The sequence below is a fragment of the Ictalurus furcatus genome, chromosome 23 (assembly GCF_023375685.1).
Source record: "Ictalurus furcatus strain D&B chromosome 23, Billie_1.0, whole genome shotgun sequence".
In the NCBI taxonomy this organism is placed as follows: Eukaryota; Metazoa; Chordata; class Actinopteri; order Siluriformes; family Ictaluridae; genus Ictalurus; species Ictalurus furcatus.
The window spans coordinates 7593254-7617463 of NC_071277.1; the positions used below are offsets into that span (position 1 = coordinate 7593254).

Consider the following 24210-nt stretch of genomic DNA (forward strand, 5'->3'; position numbering starts at 1 on the left):
ACCAGTCCGTACAGGATTTCGTGGAGGTTTTTTATTTTTTGTGATTGTTGCAGCCAAAAACGCTCGATTTTGCTGCGGCTTTTAAATTTTTTTTTGAGTTTTATTGTGCTTTTTTTGGTGGAAAACTACTTGAATTGGCGAATTCGCAGTTATTCGAAATTGTCCTGCATGCTCTTTTGCAGTGATGTTTGTTGGTAAATGAGACCATTTAGCTGTACTCATGTTCGACGAACGTGAATTGAAGAGGGCTTCGGCTTAATGCGTGTCGCGATGACGTCTCTGGCATGTCTTGGACTGAATCTGTGGTATTTTGAAAAACTGCAAGCTCCTGTGAATATCTCAAGATATAGTAATCCTGGAAGGACTGCTGCACAATCAAAAGTCCACGACAGTAATCAAGTCACCAGCCCTGTTCCTGGAGATGTTTCTTCCTGAAGACTTTAGCTCCAACCATAATGGTGCCCACCTGACCATCTAATCTCTGCCTAAAGAAGTTCTTGATCAACTAAAACAGGTGTGTTAGATTTTGGTTGGAGATGAAACCTGCAGAACGACAGATCTCAGGGAAGCGTGCTGGTCGAAGAGGTAAAGCTGGACCTGATCCGACTCCTCCTATAACCCAGCATTCTGTGTGCTGTGTGTTTATTGCTGTGCGTTTGATCGTACAAATAAACCGACAGCAAATGCATTTTGTGATCAAAGTCTTCCTGCTTGGACCCCCTGTTTGAAAATTCTGAGTTCTCACAGCTTTCAAGTGTGTATGTGTGTGTGTATAGTATGTGTGTGTGTGTGTGTGTATGTACAGTTTGCGTATGTACAGTGTGTGTGTATGTACAGTGTGTGTGTGTACAGTGTGTGTGTATGTACAGTGTGTGTATGTACAGTGTGTGTGTGAATGTACAGTGTGTGTGTGAATGTACAGTGTGTGTGTGTATGTACAGTATGTGTGTGTACAGTGTGTGTGTGTACAGTATGTATGTGTGTGTACAGTATGTGTGTATGTACAGTATGTATGTGTGTGTACAGTGTGTGTGTACAGTGTGTGTATACAGTATGTATGTACAGTATGCATGTGTGTGTACAGTGTGTGTGTATACAATATGTATGTGTGTGTACAGTGTGTATGTGTGTATACAGTATGTATGTGTGTGTACAGTGTGTGTACAGTGTGTGTGTACAGTATGTGTGTATGTACAGTATGTGTGTGTGTACAGTGTGTGTACAGTGTGTGTATACAGTATGTGTGTACAGTATGTGTGTATGTACAGTATGTATGTGTGTGTACAGTGCGTGTGTACAGTGTGAGTGTATACAGTATGTATGTGTGTGTACAGTGTGTGTGTGCACAGTGTGTGTGTACAGTATGTGTGTATGTACAGTGTGTGTGTACAGTGTGTATACCGTATGTATGTGTGTGTACAGTGTGTGTGTATGTACAGTGTGTGTGTGTATGTACAGTGTGTGTGTGTGTGTATGTACAGTATGTGTGTGTATGTACAGTGTGTGTATGTACAGTATGTGTGTATGTACAGTGTGTGTGTGAATGTACAGTGTGTGTGTATGTACAGTATGTGTGTATGTACAGTGTGTGTGTGTGTGTATGTACAGTATGTGTGTGTATGTACAGTGTGTGTGTGTGAATGTACAGTATGTGTGTATGTACAGTATGTGTGTATGTACAGTGTGTGTGTGAATGTACAGTGTGTGTGTATGTACAGTGTGTGTGTGTGTATGTACAGTATGTGTGTGTATGTACAGTATGTGTGTATGTACAGTGTGTGTATGTACAGTGTGTGTGTATGTACAGTGTGTGTGTGTGAATGTACAGTGTGTGTGTATGTACAGTATGTGTGTGAATGTACAGTGTGTGTGTATGTACAGTGTGTGTGTGTGTATGTACAGTATGTGTGTGTATGTACAGTATGTGTGTATGTACAGTGTGTGTATGTACAGTGTGTGTGAATGTACAGTGTGTGTGTGTGAATGTACAGTGTGTGTGTATGTACAGTATGTGTGTGAATGTACAGTGTGTGTGTATGTACAGTGTGTGTGTGTGTATGTACAGTATGTGTGTGTATGTACAGTGTGTGTATGTACAGTGTGTGTGTGTGAATGTACAGTGTGTGTGTATGTACAGTGTGTGTGTGTGTATGTACAGTGTGTGTGTATGTACAGTGTGTGTGTGTGTATGTACAGTGTGTGTGTATGTACAGTGTGTGTGTGTGTATGTACAGTGTGTGTGTATGTACAGTGTGTGTGTATGTACAGTGTGTGTGTGAATGTACAGTGTGTGTGTATGTACAGTGTGTGTGTATGTACAGTGTGTGTGTGAGCACTGCAGAGAGCCCGTCTAATGCCGCAAACAAGCACTGCTAATCTGCCTTCTCATCTAAAGCTGTCTGATATTCTGAATTAGAGCGAGCCGGCTACTCGAGAACTCCTGCAGTAAGGGAGTGAGTGTGGAGAAGGAGGAGAAGGAGGAGAAGGAGGAGGAGGAGGAGGAGGAGAAGGAGAGCACGCAGAAGAAGGAAATCAGCATGAGCTGGATCTGAGCTCGACGCTACGTGTGTGAAACGTTCTGTACGGAAGCTGTTGTAGCACCGTGGAGACGTTCCAGCAGGTAAGTGCAGTACTCTGGATTTCATTTATTCACCAAAGTGGAGCAGCAGCAGCATTAGGTCTGCGCAGGTCTGTACAGTCACAGAGACAAACCCAAATACCAGCCATTAAATACTAATACTCACTAAATACCATTCTATTCCACTCCGTTCCGTTCTATTCCGCTCCATTCTATCGGTTCCGTTCTACTCCGCTCCATTCTACCGGCTCCGTTCTATTCCACTCCATTCTACCGGTTCCGTTCTACTCCGCTCCATTCTACCGGTTCCGTTCTACTCCGCTCCATTCTACCGGTTCCGTTCTATTCCGCTCCATTCTACCGGTTCCGTTCTACTCCGCTCCATTCTACCGGTTCCGTTCTACTCCGCTCCATTCTACCGGTTCCGTTCTATTCCACTCCATTCTACCGGTTCCGTTCTATTCCACTCCATTCTACCGGTTCCGTTCTACTCCGCTCCATTCTACCGGTTCCGTTCTACTCCGCTCCATTCTACCGGTTCCGTTCTATTCCACTCCATTCTACCGGTTCTGTTCTACTCCGCTCCATTCTACCGGTTCCGTTCTACTCCGCTCCATTCTACCGGTTCCGTTCTATTCCACTCCATTCTACCGGTTCTGTTCTACTCCGCTCCATTCTACCGGTTCCGTTCTATTCCACTCCATTCTACCGGTTCCGTTCTATTCCACTCCATTCTACCGGTTCCGTTCTACTCCGCTCCATTCTACCGGTTCCGTTCTATTCCGCTCCATTCTACCGGTTCCGTTCTATTCCGCTCCATTCTACCGGTTCCGTTCTATTCCGCTCCATTCTTTTCCGTTCCGTTCTATTCCGCTCCATTCTTTTCCGTTCCGTTCTACTCCGCTCCATTCTACCGGTTCCGTTCTATTCCACTCCATTCTATCGGTTCCGTTCTATTCCGCTCCATTCTATCGGTTCCGTTCTATTCCGCTCCATTCTTTTCCGTTCCGTTCTATTCCGCTCCATTCTACCGGTTCCGTTCTATTCCACTCCATTCTATTGGTTCCGTTCTATTCCGCTCCATTCTTTTCCGTTCCGTTCTATTCCGCTCCATTTTTTTCCGTTCTGTTCTGTTCTATTCCGCTCCATTATATTCCGCTTCGTTCTATTCTATCCACTCCGTTCTGCTCCATTCTGTTCCGTTTTGCTCCATTCCTCTCCGCTCCATTCTGTCCTATTCCACTCCGCTCCGTTCTACTCCGTCCCGTTCTATTCTAATTTGGCCTGCTCCATTTTGTTCCATTCTCTTCCACTTGATTTTATTCTGCTCCCTTCTCTTCCAGTTCATTCTATTCCTCTCCCTTTTTTTTTTTAAACAAATTGAGAGAAAATACAAATATAAGAAGTAAAATGACAATCATTTCTTATCCGTTTTTTTTTTTTTTTTTTTTTTTTACAAAAGACTTCACTAGCACATCTGAACAACAAAAGGACAGAAAAGACAGGTTTGGCCTGGCAGCTTGACCGGTCAGTGTTCGCGTATATATGTATAACTCGCAGCTCCGCTAGATAATCGGTCGTAACATCTTTGCGCAGATTTACTGACATGAACATAAAACATCGGTCACGTGTCATGAACATGACAAGTAATCGCTCAAATAAAACGAGCCCGGAGATATAACCCCATCCAGAGAGGAAGTGTGAAATGAATCACGCGCTCTTTTCCATAGCAGCTGTGGACATCGGCGTGAATAACGAGCTGTTTTAGTCCACATCAGCGCTCCAGCCTGGCAGAGACACTGTCCACTAAGTAGGTGCCAAGACTTTATCATCACCGGATATACAGCAATATTCGACCTGTACATGTATTCTACTGTTAAGGGGAAGACTGTGTCTAGACAGACGACATTTCTGAGCAGATTCTGAGGCTTGCTTTCTTTTTTTCCAGGGGTGAGGAAGGAAAGTGTGTGAAAGTGACTCACTCCTGGGGCCGTGTGGTGAATAACGTAACTGCTTAGACTTCCCATATCACTTCCTGTTTCAGGAACACAATGGGGGGTGGGGGGTGGGGGGTTAAACACAAGGTTAAAAAATAGATTTTTGTATATAAACAACTGACCTGAAAGCGGATCAACGTTACTCAGTATCAATGTTTTTACATTTACTTTTATAAAAGTTCTCCCCAGTGACAGTGCTTTGGAACGATCAGAGTTAAAGCTGTAACTTCGAGTCAAAGTCGGAAAAAAGTTAAAGGTGTTTGTAGCTGCTATAACGTAAGCGATTGCGTTTCGTGGACGTTACACGACGTCAAATGCAACTATAAAGGAACAAAAGAGGAAATCGAGTGCTTCTGGATATGCCGTTACATTCAAATAATCAACGTCATGGTTACTCCACTCCATCACAACCACGCTGTCATTGATTATTTATAGATTTCTTTATATTTATAACAGCTCGGCCCTGCATACTATAAGGATCGATCATCCTTTTCAGTTGTTTTTATTTCTGTGGATATTCAGTACAATATTGTAACAATAACACCATCATAAACGTTTAGACAATTACTGAGATCTGAGAAGTTGAGATTAGTAAGGGACCAAGAACCGATCCTTGTGGGAAGTTCGAACTGTGAGTTCATATCTTAGAGAACTTCTCTGTAAAAACACTTTAAGGTACTTCAGGATGACATGCTCGCGCTTTTATTTTTTGTCAATCCGAACGTTCCCGTTTTATAGATTAATCCGAATGAAAACGCAGAACTGCGCGTGTCCTTCCGGATACATTCTCTGACGTGAAAACTTTAACGCCGGTTAAAGACACTCACGGTTCGGCGGAAGAATCTCGGAGGCTCCCTGTAGACCAGACGACGGAGAGCCTTGAGTTTGGAACGCACAGCACACACCAGTGCTTCCCTGAGCGCCAGAGCCCAGGCTTTACCCCAGTCCATTACTGCACCTACTGTAGTCCTGCTTCAGCTCACAAGTGTGTGTGTGTGTCTGTGTGTGTGTGTGTGTGTGTGTGTGTGTGTCAAAAAAAAAAAAAAAGAGAGAGAGTGTGTACCAATTATTACCATGTCCAGCACTGGGTGGCTAAAACGGGGAAGCCCAGAGGAGGGGTGTGTTCTATCCAAAGTAAGAGATTTCCCTTTCAAAATCCCCTTTCAGAGAAATCCGGAGATCCCCATGTTCTCCATCAGCTGACACGCACACACACATATTCACACTCGTTTCAGGATGAAGTTCTACAGCTGAGATTAAAAGCACCTGTTGTGCAGATCCAAGCACCGCTAGGCTGTAACTACTCCCTCCAGCCCCAACTCCCCCTCCCCCCCTCCCCCTGAGCGCCAAGCCAAAGCCAAATGTGTGTGATGCGCGGATCAAAACAAGAGCGTTCTGAAACTTGAGCACTTCCTCTGCCTCCGTGCCAATTCATTAACCTCACAAAGCCGGCCCGGGAATAACAGGAGGTGTCGGGTTTACCTAAAGGGAACACAAAAGCCTCCTCTAACCCCGCTTTCCAGCTCTCCGGCCTTCGTCCGCCGCGCCCGTGGAATTCTGGGAGTCGAATTTAGGAAGCGCCGACGTGTTTCACAGATTCGCACGTCAACGGACCGGTCAGGATTATTAAATAATCGACTACATCGCAATTAGAACACGACGCTTACAAATTCGTAACCAATTACGATTGGTTAGAATGTGTTCTTTCAACATTTTCTACAACAACAGGTGACATACATACATACATATATATCATACTTGTCTTATGTTATTCGATCCGTACAGGATTTTCGCCAAGCCTTTTAGCGATCGTTGCGGCCAAAAACGCTGCGGCTTTTTTTTTGCGGTCGAACGAAATTGTTCCGCGCGCTCTTTCGCAGTGATCTTGGTTGGTAAACGAGACCTTTTAGCTGTATTCGCGTTCGACGCACGTGATTCAAAGAGCACTTTGGCTGAGTGTGCGTCGCGATGACGTCACACGACGTGTCTCGGTGAGGAAAACCTGCGTTTGTTTTGAAAAATTGCGCGCTCGAGATTTTGCGTTCAGTTCCGCGATGGAGGGACTGCTCATCGATCAGACCGAAACATCAGACTAGAGCACACTCGAGCTGTTATTTGCCTGGTGACCTTGCTAATAAATTCATCCTTCGAACACCCCCCTCTGGCGTTATCGTTTCTAGAGTAATGACTTACGCAAGAAGCACCTTATATAATCTAAGACTAATAATAAACGGATTAAAACGTGTTGCTAATTTAACGAGGGGAAAAAAGGGATAACTTCTGATGTAGGACGTTTCCTGTAAATAAATGTTTATTAACGGTCGTGGAAGGAGTCTCCGGTGTCAGCGCTTTGAAGCAGGCAGGCAGTTTTCCTACACAGGACAGTTTACATTCTGGGGTTTCTCAGAAACATAGCAAAGCTGCAGATTTCTAAAGAGAAAACCGAGAGAAGCTGCTGCGGACCTGGATTTTGTGTGTGTGTGTGTGTGTGTGTGTGTGTGTGTGTGTGTGTGATGATGAGGAGTTACGCAACACATCGGAACAGCTGTGAGGCCTCCCGGACTCCAGTTACACTTCTTCTTCAGAAAGGTCAGTCTGTATAAAGGGGTTGACACGTTTTCACTCCTTGACGAGTAAAATGCCTCAAACTGTCACAGCGGTACGGATCCGACGTTCCGACCTCGACCCCACGTCCTCACGTCCAGACACACGCGGGACAGACGTCTGCACTTTGGAACTGAACGAGCGCTGAACTAATGCATTAATGATATTTAACCTTGCATTATTTTTACAAGTTTTGTTCCAAAGCATTAAATGTTAATCAAATAAATTCTTCTTCTTCTAGAAATTTCTATAGGATAATACAAAAAAAAAAAATGGGCCACGGTTCTTTTAACCACTAAAGTCTTGCAGATCGATCACAGTGACGGCTAAAAGGACAAAAAAAGTTCTGAAAAAAATAAAGATAAATAAAAAAACAATTTTTTAAAACATCTAAATTTCCATATTAAAATATGTTGCATGTTTCTTCAGTCTTGTTTCTTTACTTAATTTTTTTATTCATTCCTAAATTAAAAATAATAAATGTGATGTACTCTTTTGGCTTGGAATTTTTGATGAGGTAATAACTATAAGTTGTAGAGAGAGACAGCGGGGGGAAGATGTAGGGGGAATTCTGTCCAAGGCAAAACAAATAATTTTTTTTTAAAAAAGAACCGAAAGACATAATTCAGCTCTACACTGGAACATCTGTGAACCCGACCCTACGTTCTCCAGCTCGGGGCTCGGCATTCTACCAACCCCTAGGTTTCAGACTAAGCTTTGCATTTCCTCGACATCTCACGTCACTTCATTTATTAATGTGTTCGAGAGAACTGCGCTACAACGGACACGTTCTACATCAAGTTCCGTATGAAGCCTTGAGAGAGAGCGAGAGAATGACAGAGAGAGAGAGAGAATGACAAAAAGAGAGAGAGAGAGTGTGTGTGAGAGACAGAGAGAGAGAATGAGAGAGAGAGAAAGAGACAGCGAGAGAATGACAGAGAGAGAAAGCAAGAGAATGAAGAGAAAGTGAGAGAATGACAAAGAGAGAGAGAGACAGCAAGAGAATGACAGAGAGAGAGAATGACAGAGAGACAGCAAGAGAATGAAGAGAAAGAGAGTGAGAGAGAGAGAATGACAAAGAGAGAGAGAATGACAGAGAGAGAGAGACAGCAAGAGAATGACAGAGAGAGAGAATGACAGAGAGAGAGAGAATGACAGAGAGAGACAGCGAGAGAATGACAGAAAGAGTGAAAGAGAGAGAATGACAAAGAGAGAGAGAGAGACAGCGAGAGAATGACAGAAAGAGAGTGAAAGAGAGAGAATGACAAAGAGAGAGAGAGAGAGACAGCGAGAGAATGACAGAAAGAGAGTGAAAGAGAGAGAATGACAAAGAGAGAAAGAGAGAGAGTGTGTGTGAGAGACAGAGAGAGAGAGAATGACAGAGAGAGAATGACAAAGAGAGAGAGAGACAGCAGGAGAATGACAGAGAGAATGACAGAGAGACAGCAAGAGAATGACAAAAAGAGAGAGAGAAAGCGAGAGAATGACAGAGAGAGACAGCGAGAGAATTTAGAGAGTGAGAGAGAGAGACAGCGATAGAATGAAGAGAGAGACAGCGAGAGAATGAAGAGAGAGAGAGTGAGAGAGAGAGAGAGACACAGTGAGAGAATGAAGAGAGAGACAGCGAGAGAATGAAGAGAGAGAGAGTGAGAGAGAGAGAGAGACAGCAAGAGAATGAAGAGAGAGAGAGAGAGTGAGAGAGAGAGAGACAGCAAGAGAATGAAGAGAAAGAGAGAGAGAGAGAGAGAGAGAGAGAGAGAGAGAGAGAGTGAGAGAGAAAGGGGGGGATGGAAGCTTAATTTATATCTACATTTCCGAGCCAAGGACAGAAAGATCGATTAAACTAATCAATTATAAGTGAGCTCAACAGATCACATGATCTAATCTGTGCCTCCAGCGTAAGCTCGTTCTGGAACATTTCCCCTGATGGAAAGAGTCTGAATCATAACTTTGTATCTAAATATAGGCACAAAAGTGACTGGAGGTATAAAAAAAACCCTCTCGATTCAGGTCACAGTCGGGATGCTTCTGTGTTTCAGCATTTTCAGTCAAAAAACAAAACAAAACGTAAGACGACATAGATCTTTTAAAAAAATAATGAATGCTTATTGAGCTTGGGTTGTTTTTTTTGGGTTTTTTTTGCATGTTTCCATCTGCTTACTCACACCCATGACCTTATAAACTTAAATGTGTGTGTAAGGACAGAGATGGAGGAGTCAGATGTGTGACTCATGAGGAGAAAAGAAAAAAAAAACTGCTTTACTATCAGTACAGGGTAAATCAGAAGGTCGTTGAGATTCCACGTGATAAATAAAAGATGGAGGGAGATGACGCTGCTGTGTGACGTTGTATTATCTCCTCTCTCCTCTCTCACAGACTCTGCATTATCTGTATTAGCATGCAGATGTCTTTCTGATGGAGTCGCTCTGGGGTGAGTGAATGGGTGTGTCGACATATTTGAACATCAGACGTATCCCTCTGAGGAGTTTATCTCGGCCTGAACGATGATAATAGACATCTTGACACGTGATCGATATTCTGACGTATAAAAGAAAACGTAATACGATATGTTTTAGAGCTGTTTCAATTGAATTCAATACACTTAAGAAAAGTATAAGCTTTGTAGAGTGGAAGCTTGGTGGCTTTGGACACCTTCATCACTTAGACAAAGAGGCCACACCTCCGTCTCTTAGAATAACAGGTACAGAGGTGACACCTCTTTAACTTAGACTGATAAATATAGAGGCCATGCTTCCTTCACATGGACTGACACAAAAGCCATACCTCCTTGACTAGGACTGACAGAAACAGAGGCCACGCCTCCTTCACTTTGAAAGACAAACAGGCCAGACTGGCATGGAGAAAAGCCACGCCTACTTTTCCTCGGACCGACAGAACAAAACACCTCCTTCACAAAAGCCACACCTCCTTTACTTGGACTAATAGGTACAGAGGCCATGCTTCCTTCATTCTGTGTCACAAGGACTAAGGTCACATCTGTCTAACCCTAACCCTGTAACATGCAAAAGCCACACCCTGTTTACTTGCAATGATAGATATAGAGGTCACACCTCCTTCACTTAGACTGTCACAAGCACAAAGGCCACACCTCCGTCACTTAGACTGACACAAGCACAAAGGCCACACCTTCACTTAGACTGACAGACACAAAGGCCACACCTCCATCACCGTCACAAGCACAAAGGCCACACCTCCATCACCGTCACAAGCACAAAGGCCACACCTCCATCACCGTCACAAGCACAAAGGCCACACCTCCATCACCGTCACAAGCGCAAAGGCCACACCTGCATCACCGTCACAAGCGCAAAGGCCACACCTCCATCACCGTCACAAGCGCAAAGGCCACACCTCCATCTCTGTCACAACCACAAAGGCCACACCTCCATCACTGTCACAACCACAAAGGCCACACCTCCATCACTGTCACAACCACAAAGGCCACACCTCCATCACTGTCACAACCACAAAGGCCACACCTCCTTCACCATGACTGAAGGACAAAGTCTCATTCTTTGTTATTGACATTTTCAGACACCTTCAGTAACTTAAGAACTTAACTAAAGAGTACTTCAGTGGTCACTTTCGGATTCATTTTCTAGAATTCCACATTCATATTATCCATTACAGTTGCAAAATATCCTGATACAAATAATGATACACTGTCCACATGGTCCAACAAACACACACACAGAGTCCATTGTTCCTCCTGCGTCATCTCATTACTGTACATTTTCTCTGAAGTCTATTCATGAAGAACTTCACTCTGCGCTTCAGCAACGCTCAATAGAGCCGCTCAGGATGGAGAGAGAGAGTGTTTGCTAATCACTGGCTGCCCATCACGAGAACCGACGCTAAACTGTGGATCTGATGCCAACGAGCACCATGGCAACCTTCAACTTTCATCAAGTAAGAGCATGTGAAAGGAATGAAGAAAAAAACGTGAAAAAAAGGAAAAAAAGGAAGATCATACAGATCATACAGTGTGATTGTTCTTATTGAAGGTTCTTTGTTGTGGTTCTCCATGCTGGACATCAACTCGGAAAAGAATCCTGCCGGAGGCGAACTTGCCCAGAGGAGGGGCTTTGAGTATAGCGCCCTTTTGCCACCTTTCTGCCCAGTCCTGTTGTTTCTCTCTCTCTCTTTCTCTCTCTCTCTCTCTCCCCCTGTTCTCTCACTCTGTCCACTTTTTTCAGAAAGAAATACCTCATCCGATAGAATCGGCAGAGAGGAAGCACTCGCCAAAGTGAAAGTGAAAAGCCTACCCGTGCGAATTTCTGCCTGAAGCGTGTAGGAAACATCTTCAGCATCTTCATGTCTTCATATCAACCCCCCAGCACCGCAGCCGGCTGGGACTAAAATCCGCAGACGGTACAGGCTAGACGCTGAGGCAGCCTGGCAGAAGCCACTCCGCCCATGTGTGCTCATACATACTACACAAAAGAAACGGCAGAGGAAGGGCCTGCCCAGGAAAGGCCTCGAGCTGCTGGTCAGCACTGAGATTAGAGCATGTCCTGTCCTTGTTCCCCTGGCAACATCTGCACAGGAAGAGGCACAGCTGTTCAGAGAGAGCATCTCGGTCATTCTCAAAGGTTTCCACCAACTCACACAAAACCTTCTCATCCCGAGCATGGAATCATTTCGGCCTTCATGGGGATACAAGAAAATGAGGCGGATACAAGTTGAATTAAACTTTTTAATTATCACGATCCAACAGCAATACCTTAACGCTAACGGCAAAGACCTTTACAGCATTCCAGATTCACACAATAAATCAGTTCCGGAAGTTCTCTGAAGGACTTAAGGCTGTTGAGATCATGACCCATGCCAAAACAAGTTAAGGTGAAAAGTGAACAGCCTCGAATGACCATCAAATGCTTCTGGTGTTTTGCTTTGCGAATACATGAGGATGTCTGTCGGAAGACTTTGCTCCTCATGGTTTCCTGTCAGTTGCGCTAGACCGGACGTGTACTTCCTGCTTGATGAAATTTATGCTGAATAGACAGAACCCTATCTCTACAAGCCTCGGCAGGAACGACGCAGAGGTGTTTTCCTTTCTCCCTGTCAGTTTCCACCAGAGTCAAACTCTGAAGAACGACATACATCATGAAAAGAACACAAAGTGACAGATGTTGGACTAAAGCCAGATGTATACCTCACTCACACACATAAGAAGTTTTCATCCATGACACAAGGTTTGAGTTCTCAGTGATGATATGTACGGCTTCCCAAACCTTGTCCTTTGGTGTGCAATTGGTCCAAACGTCACACGACTGCTTCTGTGACTGCGTCACTGCCTAGAGGGGGAGTTTTTTTTCTTCTCCCAGCTTTGCTCAGTTGTTGAAGGAGCAGGATGAACATGTCACAGAAGCGATACGTGGATTTCCGGAACTTTATGACAGGTCAAGAAAAGATTTTAAAGACCTGTGAATCATACTATAAACACAAACCAGTATAGCGGAAAAAGAGTCCCTCTGAAAGCGATCCTCACATGGCCCTTCAGTTTCTCGAGCTCGGACTGCGTTGAGTGGATTCAGGAGTTCTGCGTGGATCCCTATAACAGAGCATTTCTATTTCCAGAGAGGGTTCTACGGAGCCCTAAACTATCCGAGGAAACCTTGATCTGTCTAGCTGGACAGTCCTGTTTTTCTAGGAATGTACCACATTCCTCCGCAAGCTGGACTGAAATACGTCTCACTCCGGAAAGTTCAAAAGGTGGAGGCGGATTTGTTCCAACAGCTCGCTTCGCTTCCTGTGCAGAGTGAAAGATCACGGGAGATTCCCTCAAGCATAAGCTCCTCAAAGAGCACTCAGGAAGCCTGGTGCCCTGATGAAGGCATGACATCATCCTAACGATCTGACCTCCTGTTGCCCCTCAAATCATCTACTGTACTTACACGCTGGCATGCAGCCAAAACTCTTCCATAATGCTCTGATCGAAACGTGCAAAGAACATCCGCTAAGGAAGTACCTTCCAGTCCTACATGGAAAGATGCCAAATGGTGACGGTTTTTGTCTGAAGGATGGGGGAAGTGATCGACTACACACATCTAACGGAGTCTCGTTGTCCTGCGAGCTGGGAATTCCTTCTCCGGCCCAGACCTTTGTGTATGTGTCCATCAGATGATTACTAGTGTGACTTCTTGTGACTGCGACCTTCAACGAGGCACTAGAGGACTACGCTTGCTTAGTCATGCTGACGCAACCCAGACAGGGTGGCCACAAAGAATAGCAGCATTTCCTCCACGCCCCATCTCGCTCTCTCTTTCTCTGCTTCCCAATTCCGCCATCCTGGCTCAGGATAACCTATTCAGGAGCCAGACTGTCATGTTTATCCTTGTTTTTTTTTTTTTTAAATGGCACTCAGACGCTGCTGTCTGTCATATATGGCGACACAGAATTACAGCAGGTAAAGGATGTATTTGCATCAATGCCAGGGAAGAGAAGATTAACGGTATGCCTTTCCAGTCTGTCTCACTTTGACGTCGCTTTACTGCCCTGAGGTTGTAAAATGGTGTCTACTGCTCAAACCATCAATCTTCTTCAGCCACCCTTTTCACTCTATATCTGTCTCTCTGGATTTTCCATCCCTCCCTTTTCAATTATATCCATCTCTTTCTGAGATTACTCCTTGTAGAAACCTCTAGTTTGACTTCCCAAGTGAGTCCTGTCCCTTCTCCGAAATAGAGTCCCCACCTTTAGGAGGTACAAGGTGACACAGCGCTAATGGCTGCCTGTGCCCACTCCTTATTCACGCAGTCAACGAGCTGGGGAATGTGAATAAACCATCGGCACACTCAGAGTCGTGCTCCCACTCCTATTCAGGGGAAAACAAAGAAGAGAGTTTAACCCACTGCCTCGCCACAACCCCCCCCTTTGCACAGTCACCACCGTTGCCGTGACGTGACGCACACCCACACGAAGGCACTCTCGCCGTCTCTCAAAGGCGCACATAAAAGCCCCACCGCTTTGTGACCCGCCAGCGTGGGACGTTTGAAGAGGGAACCTCACCGTCCTCGCAGTTGAACCTTCGCTGGATGACCTTATTCTGTAGATCGAGATGTGAAGCCGAGCGTGGTTTCATGTCGCACTGTAAATAAAGCTTCACCATCGCGAATTCCACCGTGAGTGTTCTCCGGAAGGGAGAAGAACATGATTAAGTGCAATCTCCTCTGCTGATCCTGTACGTTACAACTATAAGAGATCATCCTTCATGCTGGATTGTCGTGAGCTTCCAGAGGAAACGTGGATGAGGCGGAGACGTAAGGCCTTTATATTTAGGACCAGCGAATCCATATGATCATGATACTATCCGAATATAAACTAGGCACCGCCTCGCACGCATATATTACGTTATAACCGGGCGGCTACTCGAGACGATCGAGATTTATATTTGGTTTTGAGAGACGGGATGAAATTGTGTGCAAAACATGGGCTGAGCGTCCGAAGTTAGAACGAAACACTGATAAAGGGGAAAAAATAAAAAAATAAAAAGATTTTGAGTATTTAACTCGGCTGTTTCCAATCAGTTTACGATGACTAAAAATTCAATCAAAAGATTTCCACAATGTCGCAGAAAAGCGTAATTGTACGTTAATTATGAAATGAAAAAAATAAATAAATGGACGTTTGGTCGTATCACCGAGCCCTGAGGAGGACTTATTTGCAGTTCAAATCCTTCTTACAGGAAAGTACGAGAGGTCCGATGCTGTGCAGGAGATATTAAGAAGACGTGGAGTTTAAAATATGTCGGGTGTGACACGATAATACGATGCGCTGTTACGAGCGTTCAAAAACTTCACCTCCAGAATAAAGAAGACAGAACGCTGAAGAAGCATAAAATACCGTATCGATCGTGACTGCTCGTAACTGCTGTGCCGTATTCGTTCAGGGAACTTACTGAAGACAAGCCCATCGGTGACATCCACATAAAACAGGATCATCTGAGCGGCTGAATGACTCAGAGCATGTATTTAGAGCATATGGATGCTTATTTGGAAGCTATTAGGGGATTTTTTTTTTTTAGCGTATGGCAGCTTTTGACTGATGATGGACAGCCTCGGGGGAAACTCCTCTGGGAACTGGGATGGACGAGTAGATATACTGACTTAGTCATACACACTTACACACACACACATATCAGAACCTGCCGGCTGTGTGAAATAACTGGTTCCTTGTGCATGTGCTGACATCAGACCATTTTTAGTACGTCGGTTTAATCAAACGGCAGCGAATGTCAATGATATAACATCATATCAGGGTGTGTGTGTGTGTGTGTGTGAGAGAGAGCGAGAGATAAGAGTCAGTATGCTTGGTGCCATCACTAAATATTTAATCAACATATTCTGAATTAAAAATGTTCATATAATATATATATATATATATATATATATATATATATATATATATATATATATATATATATATATATTATAGTCAACCTATAAATATCTCAATTAATTATTTTTTAATTAATTTTTATTATAGAATTATAAAAAAGTGCTGTTCGTGGCCAGTTTTATTAGGTAACATTTCATTTCCGGTGTATTATCAGCATGTTATTCGAATTATTTTCAATGGACCTATCATAAACATGTTTTATTACCTACGTCTATTATTATTATTATTATTATTATTATTATTATTATTGTCTGGCATCTGCCAGAATTATATGAGAGTGTCAGACTTACATAAATTTTTTTTTAAACATATAGCCTGAAATTACTTCCTGTCTATGCCTCTCTCTCTCTCTCTGTAAATATATGTCTTTATTTTTGCTACAAGAAATAATCGGATTTGAAGTGTTTGGTCTTTAATGCCCTTGAGCGGCTTATCCACACAACACACTCATGAGATTCATGTTCACGTCTCAGCTGGGGAGATAAGGAAAAGTCCTACACCAAGTCTCAGACACTCCATTCAATTGTGTGTGTGTGTGTGTGTGTGTGTGTGTGCGCGAGTCACATGGTACAGCCATTAATCATTAACCCTTCACAAAAGAAAAAAAATTCATGAACTAAGCAGTGATGTCTGACTTGAATGTAACGCTCATTTCACAGTGTAGAAACGATCAGCGAGTGTGTGAGGATGACTAAGAGTGTGTGATGTCTCGTCACTCTCACTGACACCTGTGTGTGCAGTGGTGAGAGAACAAGAAACCGAGAGAGAGATAGAGAGAGCTAGAGAGAGAGAGTTAGAAAGATAAGGGCAGGCATGAGTGGGTGTTAAAGATGCGAGAGAGAGAGTCGGTCCAGATGGCCGTGGAAGATTAAATACCATCTGCCAGAGAGATCAGGAGACAGAGCCAAACATTAACACACAGCCGACACGCAAACGGGCTCAACTCGGTGCAGGACGCACACGCACGCACGCACGCACACACACACAGGGTCGAGAAAAATGAGGCCCTTCATCAGTGTCATGATTAAGCTGGAGTTATAAGGGGTAAATGGGAACAAATAATGAAGGAACACATGGGCAGTTCTTTGGCTAATCTGAGTTACAGCCACAATCATTACATCATTAATGAACTGATCGTTATAATCTGAGCTGATCGCTATCGTCTGAACTGATTGTTATTATCCGAGTTGATCTTTATTATTTGAGCTGATCGTCACTGTCCGAGATGATCTTTATTATTTGAGCTGATCTTTATTATTTGAGCTGATCTTTATTATTTGAGATGATCTTTATTATTTGAGCTGATCTTTATTATTTGAGATGATCTTTATTATTTGAGCTGATCTTTATTGAGTTGATCTTTATTATTTGAGCTGATGGTCACTGTCCGAGCTGATCTTTATTATTTGAGATGATCTTTATTATTTGAGATGATCTTTATTATTTGAGATGATCTTTATTGAGTTGATCTTTATTATTTGAGCTGATCGTTGCTGTCTGAGCTGATCTTTATTATTTGAGCTGATCTTTATTGAGTTGATCTTTATTATTTGAGCTGATCTTTATTATTTGAGCTGATCGTCACTGTCCAAGCTGATCTTTATTATTTGAGCTGATCTTTATTTGAGCTGATCTTTATTATTTGAGCTGATCTTTATTGAGTTGATCTTTATTATTTGAGCTGATCGTTGCTGTCTGAGCTGATCTTTATTATTTGAGCTGATCTTTATTATTTGAGATGATCTTTATTATTTGAGATGATCTTTATTGAGTTGATCTTTATTATTTGAGTTGATCTTTATTATTTGAGCTGATCTTTATTATTTGAGATGATCTTTATTATTTGAGATGATCTTTATTGAGTTGATCTTTATTATTTGAGCTGATCGTTGCTGTCTGAGCTGATCTTTATTATTTGAGCTGATCTTTATTGAGTTGATCTTTATTATTTGAGTTGATCTTTATTATTTGAGTTGATCTTTATTATTTGAGCTGATCTTTATTATTTGAGCTGATCGTCACTGTCCGAGCTGATCTTTATTATTTGAGCTGATCTTTATTATTTGAGCTGATGTTTATTATTTGAGCTGATCGTCACTGTCTGAGTTGATCTTTATTATTTGAGATGGTCTTTATTATTTGAGCTGATCTTTATTGAGTTGATCTTTATTATCTGAGCTGATCGTCACTGTCTGAGCTGATCTTTATTATTTGAGCTGATCTTTATTATTTGAGCTGATCTTTATTATTTGAGATGATCTTTATTGAGTTGATCTTTATTATTTGAGCTGATCGTTGCTGTCTGAGCTGATCTTTATTATTTGAGCTGATCTTTATTATTTGAGATGATCTTTATTATTTGAGATGATCTTTATTGAGTTGATCTTTATTATTTGAGTTGATCTTTATTATTTGAGCTGATCTTTATTATTTGAGATGATCTTTATTATTTGAGATGATCTTTATTGAGTTGATCTTTATTATTTGAGCTGATCGTTGCTGTCTGAGCTGATCTTTATTATTTGAGCTGATCTTTATTGAGTTGATCTTTATTATTTGAGTTGATCTTTATTATTTGAGCTGATCTTTATTATTTGAGCTGATCGTCACTGTCCGAGCTGATCTTTATTATTTGAGCTGATCTTTATTATTTGAGCTGATGTTTATTATTTGAGCTGATCGTCACTGTCTGAGTTGATCTTTATTATTTGAGATGGTCTTTATTATTTGAGCTGATCTTTATTGAGTTGATCTTTATTATCTGAGCTGATCGTCACTGTCTGAGCTGATCTTTATTATTTGAGCTGATCTTTATTATTTGAGCTGATCTTTATTGAGTTGATCTTTATTATCTGAGCTGATCGTCACTGTCTGAGCTGATCTTTATTATTTGAGCTGATCTTTATTATTTGAGCTGATCATCACTGAGCTGATCTTTATTATTTGAGCTGATCTTCATTATTTGAGAGCTGATCTTTATTATTTGAGCTGATCGTCACTGCCTGAGCTTATCTTTATTTTTTGAGCTGATCTTTATTATTTGAGAGCTGATCTTTATTATTTGAGCTGATCGTCACTGTCCGAGCTGATCTTTATTATTTGAGCTGATCGTCACTGTCTGAGATGATCTTTATTATTTGAGCTGATCGTCACTGTCTGAACTGATCTCACTGTCTGAGCTGATCTTTATTATTTGAGCTGATTGTCACTGTCCAAGCTGATCGTCAATGTCCAAGCTGATCTTTATTATTTGAGCTGATCGTCACTGTCCGAGCTGATCTCTATTATTTGAGTTGATCGTCACTGTCTGCGCTGATCTATTTTATTTGAGCTGATCTTTATTATTTGAGCTGCTCGTCACTGTCTGAGCTGATCGTCACTGTCTAAGCTGATCTATATTATTTGAGCTGATCTTTATTATTTGAGCTGATCATCACTGTCTGAGGTGATCGTCACTGTCTGAGCTGATCTTTATTATTTGAGCTGATCGTCACTGTCTGAGTTGATCTTTATCATTTGAGCTGATCGTCACTGTCTGCGCTGATCTTTATTTGAGCTGATCGTCACTGTCCGAGCCGATCTTTATTTTCTGAGCCGATCTTTATTATCCGAGTTGATCTTTATTATTTGAGCTGATCGTCACTGTCCGAGCTGATCTTTATTTTCTGAGCTGATCGTCATTATTTGAGCTGATCTTTATTTTCTGAGCTGATCGTCACTGTCTGAGCTGATCTTTATTTTCTGAGCCAATCATTATTATCTGAGCTGACTGCTACTGTCTGAGCTGATCATTATTATTTCCCTTTGAGTGCTGATTCAGACAAAGCGCCCCTGGTGCAGAGGGGGTTACTGGTCAAAATCACATGACCTTCAGTTAAAGACGGGGTCTACAGTTTCCCAACTCCTGAAGTGTGCATCACCTACATCACACGAGGGCCATCTGCAGAACAAATGGTGGAGGGGACGACAAGAAGACTTTAAACCAGGAATGCACTCGACCTCGGTATTAAGCATAAACATGCATGATGTATCTCCTCTGTGATTTGCACATTAGATGGAAGATGTCCTTAACCTGGAAAAACCTCCACAAGTTCAAAACTCATTTGATTGGCAGTGCAAATCTTATTATTCAATGTTAGTTGTACTTGAGCGTAATGTTTACTCGGTTGTTTGGAGCTGCCTGTTTTGCATATGCCAAATATGGATTTGCATACGAGTGCAATATCTGACTGTTCGACCGACACAACTGCTGGAACAACCAAAACCGGTGTTAATGTCACTCCGTTTCTGACACTGAATGACGAACTGTTCTATTAAAATCCAATCAGAGGTGAATGATTCACTTCCACGTCCTCGATGCCCATGGAGATGTGGCCGAGAGAGACTGACCTGATTTAAGGCCACTTAACTCCACACATTAGTGCTTTACTAACACACTCGCTCACTTATTAACACACATTAACCTGCCTTAATGCATGCTCACTCACACACCGGGTCAAATTCAGAGATAAGTTAAAGCATGGGCATTCTGCAAAACACACACACGCGCACGCACACACACACACACACACTTACCTATCTACAGTCCTGATTTAGCAACAGTCTATTCAGGCGGATATCTGAGTTCAGCGAGCCTGTGATTCACAAAATCTGTGTGTGTGTTCACAAGAGTAAACAGAAAACCTGGAGTGATCCCTAATGACAGCCATAAGATCTACAAGCTCATCTCCCCTGCATTTAAAAATCAATGACATGCAGCAGCACCACGGGGGAGCACTGAGAGGGGTAGAGAGAGAGAGAGAGAGAGAGAGAGAGAGAGAGAGAGAGAGAGAGAGAAAGAGAGAGAGAGAGAAAGAGAGAGGGGAAAAGACAGATGGAGAGAAAAATAGAGAGAGAATGACAGAGGGAAACACAAATAGAGAGAGAGAGAGAGTGAGAGAGAGATGAGAGAGAGTGAGAAAGAGAGAGAGGAAAAGACAGATGGAGATAGAAATAGAGAGAGAAAGACAGAGGGAAACAAACAGAGAGAGAGAGAAAGAGAGAGAGTGTGAGAGAAAGAAAGAGAGTGTGAGAGAAAGAGAGAGTGTGAGAGAGAAAGAGAGAGTGTGTGAGAGAGAAAGAGTGTGAGAGAGGAAGAGAGTGTGAGAGAGAAAGACAGTGTGTGAGAGAAAGAGAGAGTGAGAGAGAAAGAGAGAGTGAGAGAGAAAGAGAGACTGTGAGAGAGTAAGAAAGAGAGTGTGAGAGAGAGAGTGTGTATGAGAGTAAGACAGAGTGTGTGAGAGAGTGTGAGAGAGAGAAATAGAGCGAGCGAGAGATTGAGGGAGAGAGGAAAACAGATGGAGAGAGATATAGAGAGAGAAAGACAGAGGGAATCACAAAACAGAGAGAGAGAGAGATGGACAGAGAGAAAGTGTTCAATGTGAACAGTTACTCTGATGCAAACCTGCATTACATTATCTTTTCATCCCCCTCTTTGGTTTTTGCTAAAGCTACATGATGCTGCTGTCGTATGAAAACAGATCCCTCTGACACGCACAAGACCTTTCCTCCTGAGCTCTGGACGAATCAATGCCGTCTCCCTCTAACAGGATTCTCTGATCGATAGCACCCGTGTGTCACTTTCATCCCTTTTTCACAGAGACAATAAAAGCCAAACGGCCATCACGGAATTATACACGGCTTTCACCAACATTCCTTCATTTATCTCCTAATGAAACACTAAATACCATACTCTCACCAGAGAGAGAGAGAATATTAATATAAATATCAACAGGAAATGAAGAGAGAGAGACTTACTTGACATGACAGGTTGTCATCGTCTCCTAAAGAATCCTCTAAGACCTGCTGAGTGTCCTGCAGTTACGAAATAAAAGAAATATCAGTCACTGGACAGAGCGGAAGATAAGTAGAGTGACTATAAACGCAGTATGGCGAGAGCGTAAAGGTACGGTCATGTTACAGATTTTAGCGAAAGCTAGCTAAAACTTAACATTTCGATCAAATAAAATGGGTTTCCCCTCAGATTTCTCTCCGTAGCCACGCCCACTCAACACGTGTACCAGTGCTAGTGCAAGAGGCGGAGCTTTTTTGAACTGACAGTGTCCTTATCGTGATTGATTGGATTTTATCGGCCCACATCATTTGTTTGCAAAATCTGTGGTGCCACAGAGACTCTCCTACGCTCTCAAAAAGAAAGGGTGGTACTCTCAACAATACGCGTACTGCACCTTTAATATGCATCATTTACTTAGAAAGACAGCTGGCGTATGGTTTGAAAGGAACACTATAGCCACGTTCCCAAGTGAAAGATTCACATTAAAAAGGTACAAATAGATAAGAATATCAAACCAGGGACAAGGTAAGCTACAGTTTAGTACCCCCTTTTTTCTCGGAGATATGTGTAAGCATATATTTTGTTCATGCTGATACGTCACCAAATACTACCACCAAGTGTTCCCACTTAAAGGAGCGGTTTGTAATTCGCCAGTTACATAAATTGAAAACACTGACAGTCCTTCTCCTTTCACACAACTGATCACATTCGCTTTTGTTAAAACTACTTAATTTCCTTTTAAGGAAAAAAGAGGCGGAAGAAAAAAAAAAGAGCGCTCTGTTCTGGCTGGGGACGAACATTATTTCTGGGTCAGAAAAATGTCAACAGAAGCACAGCACTGCATTGCAATACTACGAATCAGATTTTCTCTTTGGAATGACGGCCTGTACGATTCAGGAACACTTTTAAACGTTACCAAACAGCACCTTTAAAAAATGTAAAAGTTACTGATTGCACCTTTAACCTTGTTTTGTTTTTCTTCTTCAAGTGAATAAATGGGTGACAAATTGCAATGTAAATGTAAATAGTTTGTATAAATGTAAACGTGCTCTTATGAATTCTTTACAAGTAATATCTATGTTACTATTGCAAGCTATTTCAGAATGTTTAAAAATAATAATAATAAAATAAAAAAGATTTTAAAAAGCAGTCTCTCCTGAGAAAGGGACTGGAGGTGACGAGCAGAGTCGCGGTGACTAAGTGCCATTGATGAAACCAGCGCGAGGCACAGGAGTGTGAATCAGACAGCCTTGCTCTTTATGAATCACCAACTTCATGACTTCAGACCACGGATTTCAGTGACAGCGGCTGGTGGTCATATTAAATGTGAGGGCTGAAATCTAAAATCTAAAATGATCAATATCTCGACAGTGAAACCATCTCAAGGTCTAATCGATATTAGCTTTTTAATTTCTCCTCCAAAGGCGTTTTATGCTGAGGATGAGGATATCACGTCCAATCTAGCGGGTGTGTCACGCTCTCATCACCTGATATGATGATCACTGATAAGCTGCATGAATCTACAGTCTGGGCCAGGGGTGTATAACGATCCGACAATTCAGATCGAAGCGTCGAATTTAAAAGAATGGAAACTGAATTGTACCGCAGCAGATTCAACTGTATCGTCGAATAGATTCGGTGAATCAATCAGCAGTATTGTCAAATAGACTCAGTGAATCAAAAATCAAATCATTGTCTTGTGAATCAAAATTGTATCGTGTCAGATTCAGTGAATCAGATATCGAAATGTTTCCTTATGAATGGAAACTGAATTGTATCGCAGCAGATTCAGCTGTATCGTCGAATAGATTCAGTGAATCAACCAGCAGTATTGTCAAATGGACTCAGTAATTCAAATGTCGAATCGTTTTAAATTCAGCACTATCACGCGATATCGAACCATCTCCTTATGTGTCACAATCACGCCTAAGGTTTACAACCCATGTCTGGGCTAGGAAGAAATCAGCCCCAGCGTCACGTCTCCATACTGGTACTGTTTTACAGTTCTCGGTTTAGGACATTTATGAACAGCGAATCGGATCTAGTGTGGATGCAAAAATAATAATAATAATCAAAGCTTTTATTAAACTTATCTCCAGTCTGTGATTTCAAAATCAGCAGGTTTAGCCAATTCATTCTGAATGTGTTTATTCAGACAAAAATGTCTACGCTGCACAAAGGCAGGATGTTATCTATCTATCTATCTATCTATCATGAGGTCCAGCTTGTCAATTAAAGGATCATGTATCAGGGAAGAGGCTGATGTACTGTACATCCATAAACACTGCTTCATTTCTTTTTCCTTACAGAGAGGGATGAGAGCTTGAGAAACAGCTGACACAGCTCACACACCTTGATTCAGGGTGAAGATGGAACACGGCTAATAGAGGCAACACCTTTAATAATTAAACTAACATTATTACTACTGAACTACTGACTACTGGATTAAAGCGTCTCACCTCACTCCCTATGGCCATCTTCCGCCACGGGTCAGCCAGCTGCGCCAGCGGCATGTCGCCTACTCCAAGCCGGACGGACACACACACACACACACACACACACACACACACACACACACACACAAATAGAAATATGTATATATAAAGAGCGGCTCTTTCTCAAAATCCCAGCGGCCCTTGGAGACCTCGAAGGGGTTTCATGTAAATACTCGGACGCTCCCGGAGACGCGGAAGTTGGAGTGAAAAGCCCCGAGCTGAGTGAGGAAGTGAGCGCCGGACTGATGAGCGGATGTAATTCCGAAAACGCCGCCACCGCTC

At 42.4% G+C, this 24210-nt stretch overlaps 1 protein-coding gene across 4 annotated transcripts in view; it reads right to left on the reverse strand.

Moving 5' to 3' along the window:
• Positions 1-24007, reverse strand: part of rps6ka3b (ribosomal protein S6 kinase, polypeptide 3b) — a 44261-nt gene extending 20254 nt beyond the window's left edge. For 2 of the 4 annotated variants that reach the window (XM_053610897.1, XM_053610895.1), the window contains exons 1-2: positions 23893-24007; positions 21397-21453 (exon numbers count right to left, since the gene is read on the reverse strand). In XM_053610897.1, coding sequence (XP_053466872.1) covers positions 21397-21453; positions 23893-23946 — 111 coding nt within the window. In that variant the 5' untranslated portion in view covers positions 23947-24007. Of the gene's footprint in view, positions 1-5402; positions 6251-11465; positions 11810-21396; positions 21454-23892 lie in introns of those variants that run through there. The other 2 variants (XM_053610898.1, XM_053610896.1) reach the window with 2 other exon arrangements.
• Positions 24008-24210: the final 203 nt, after the last annotated feature.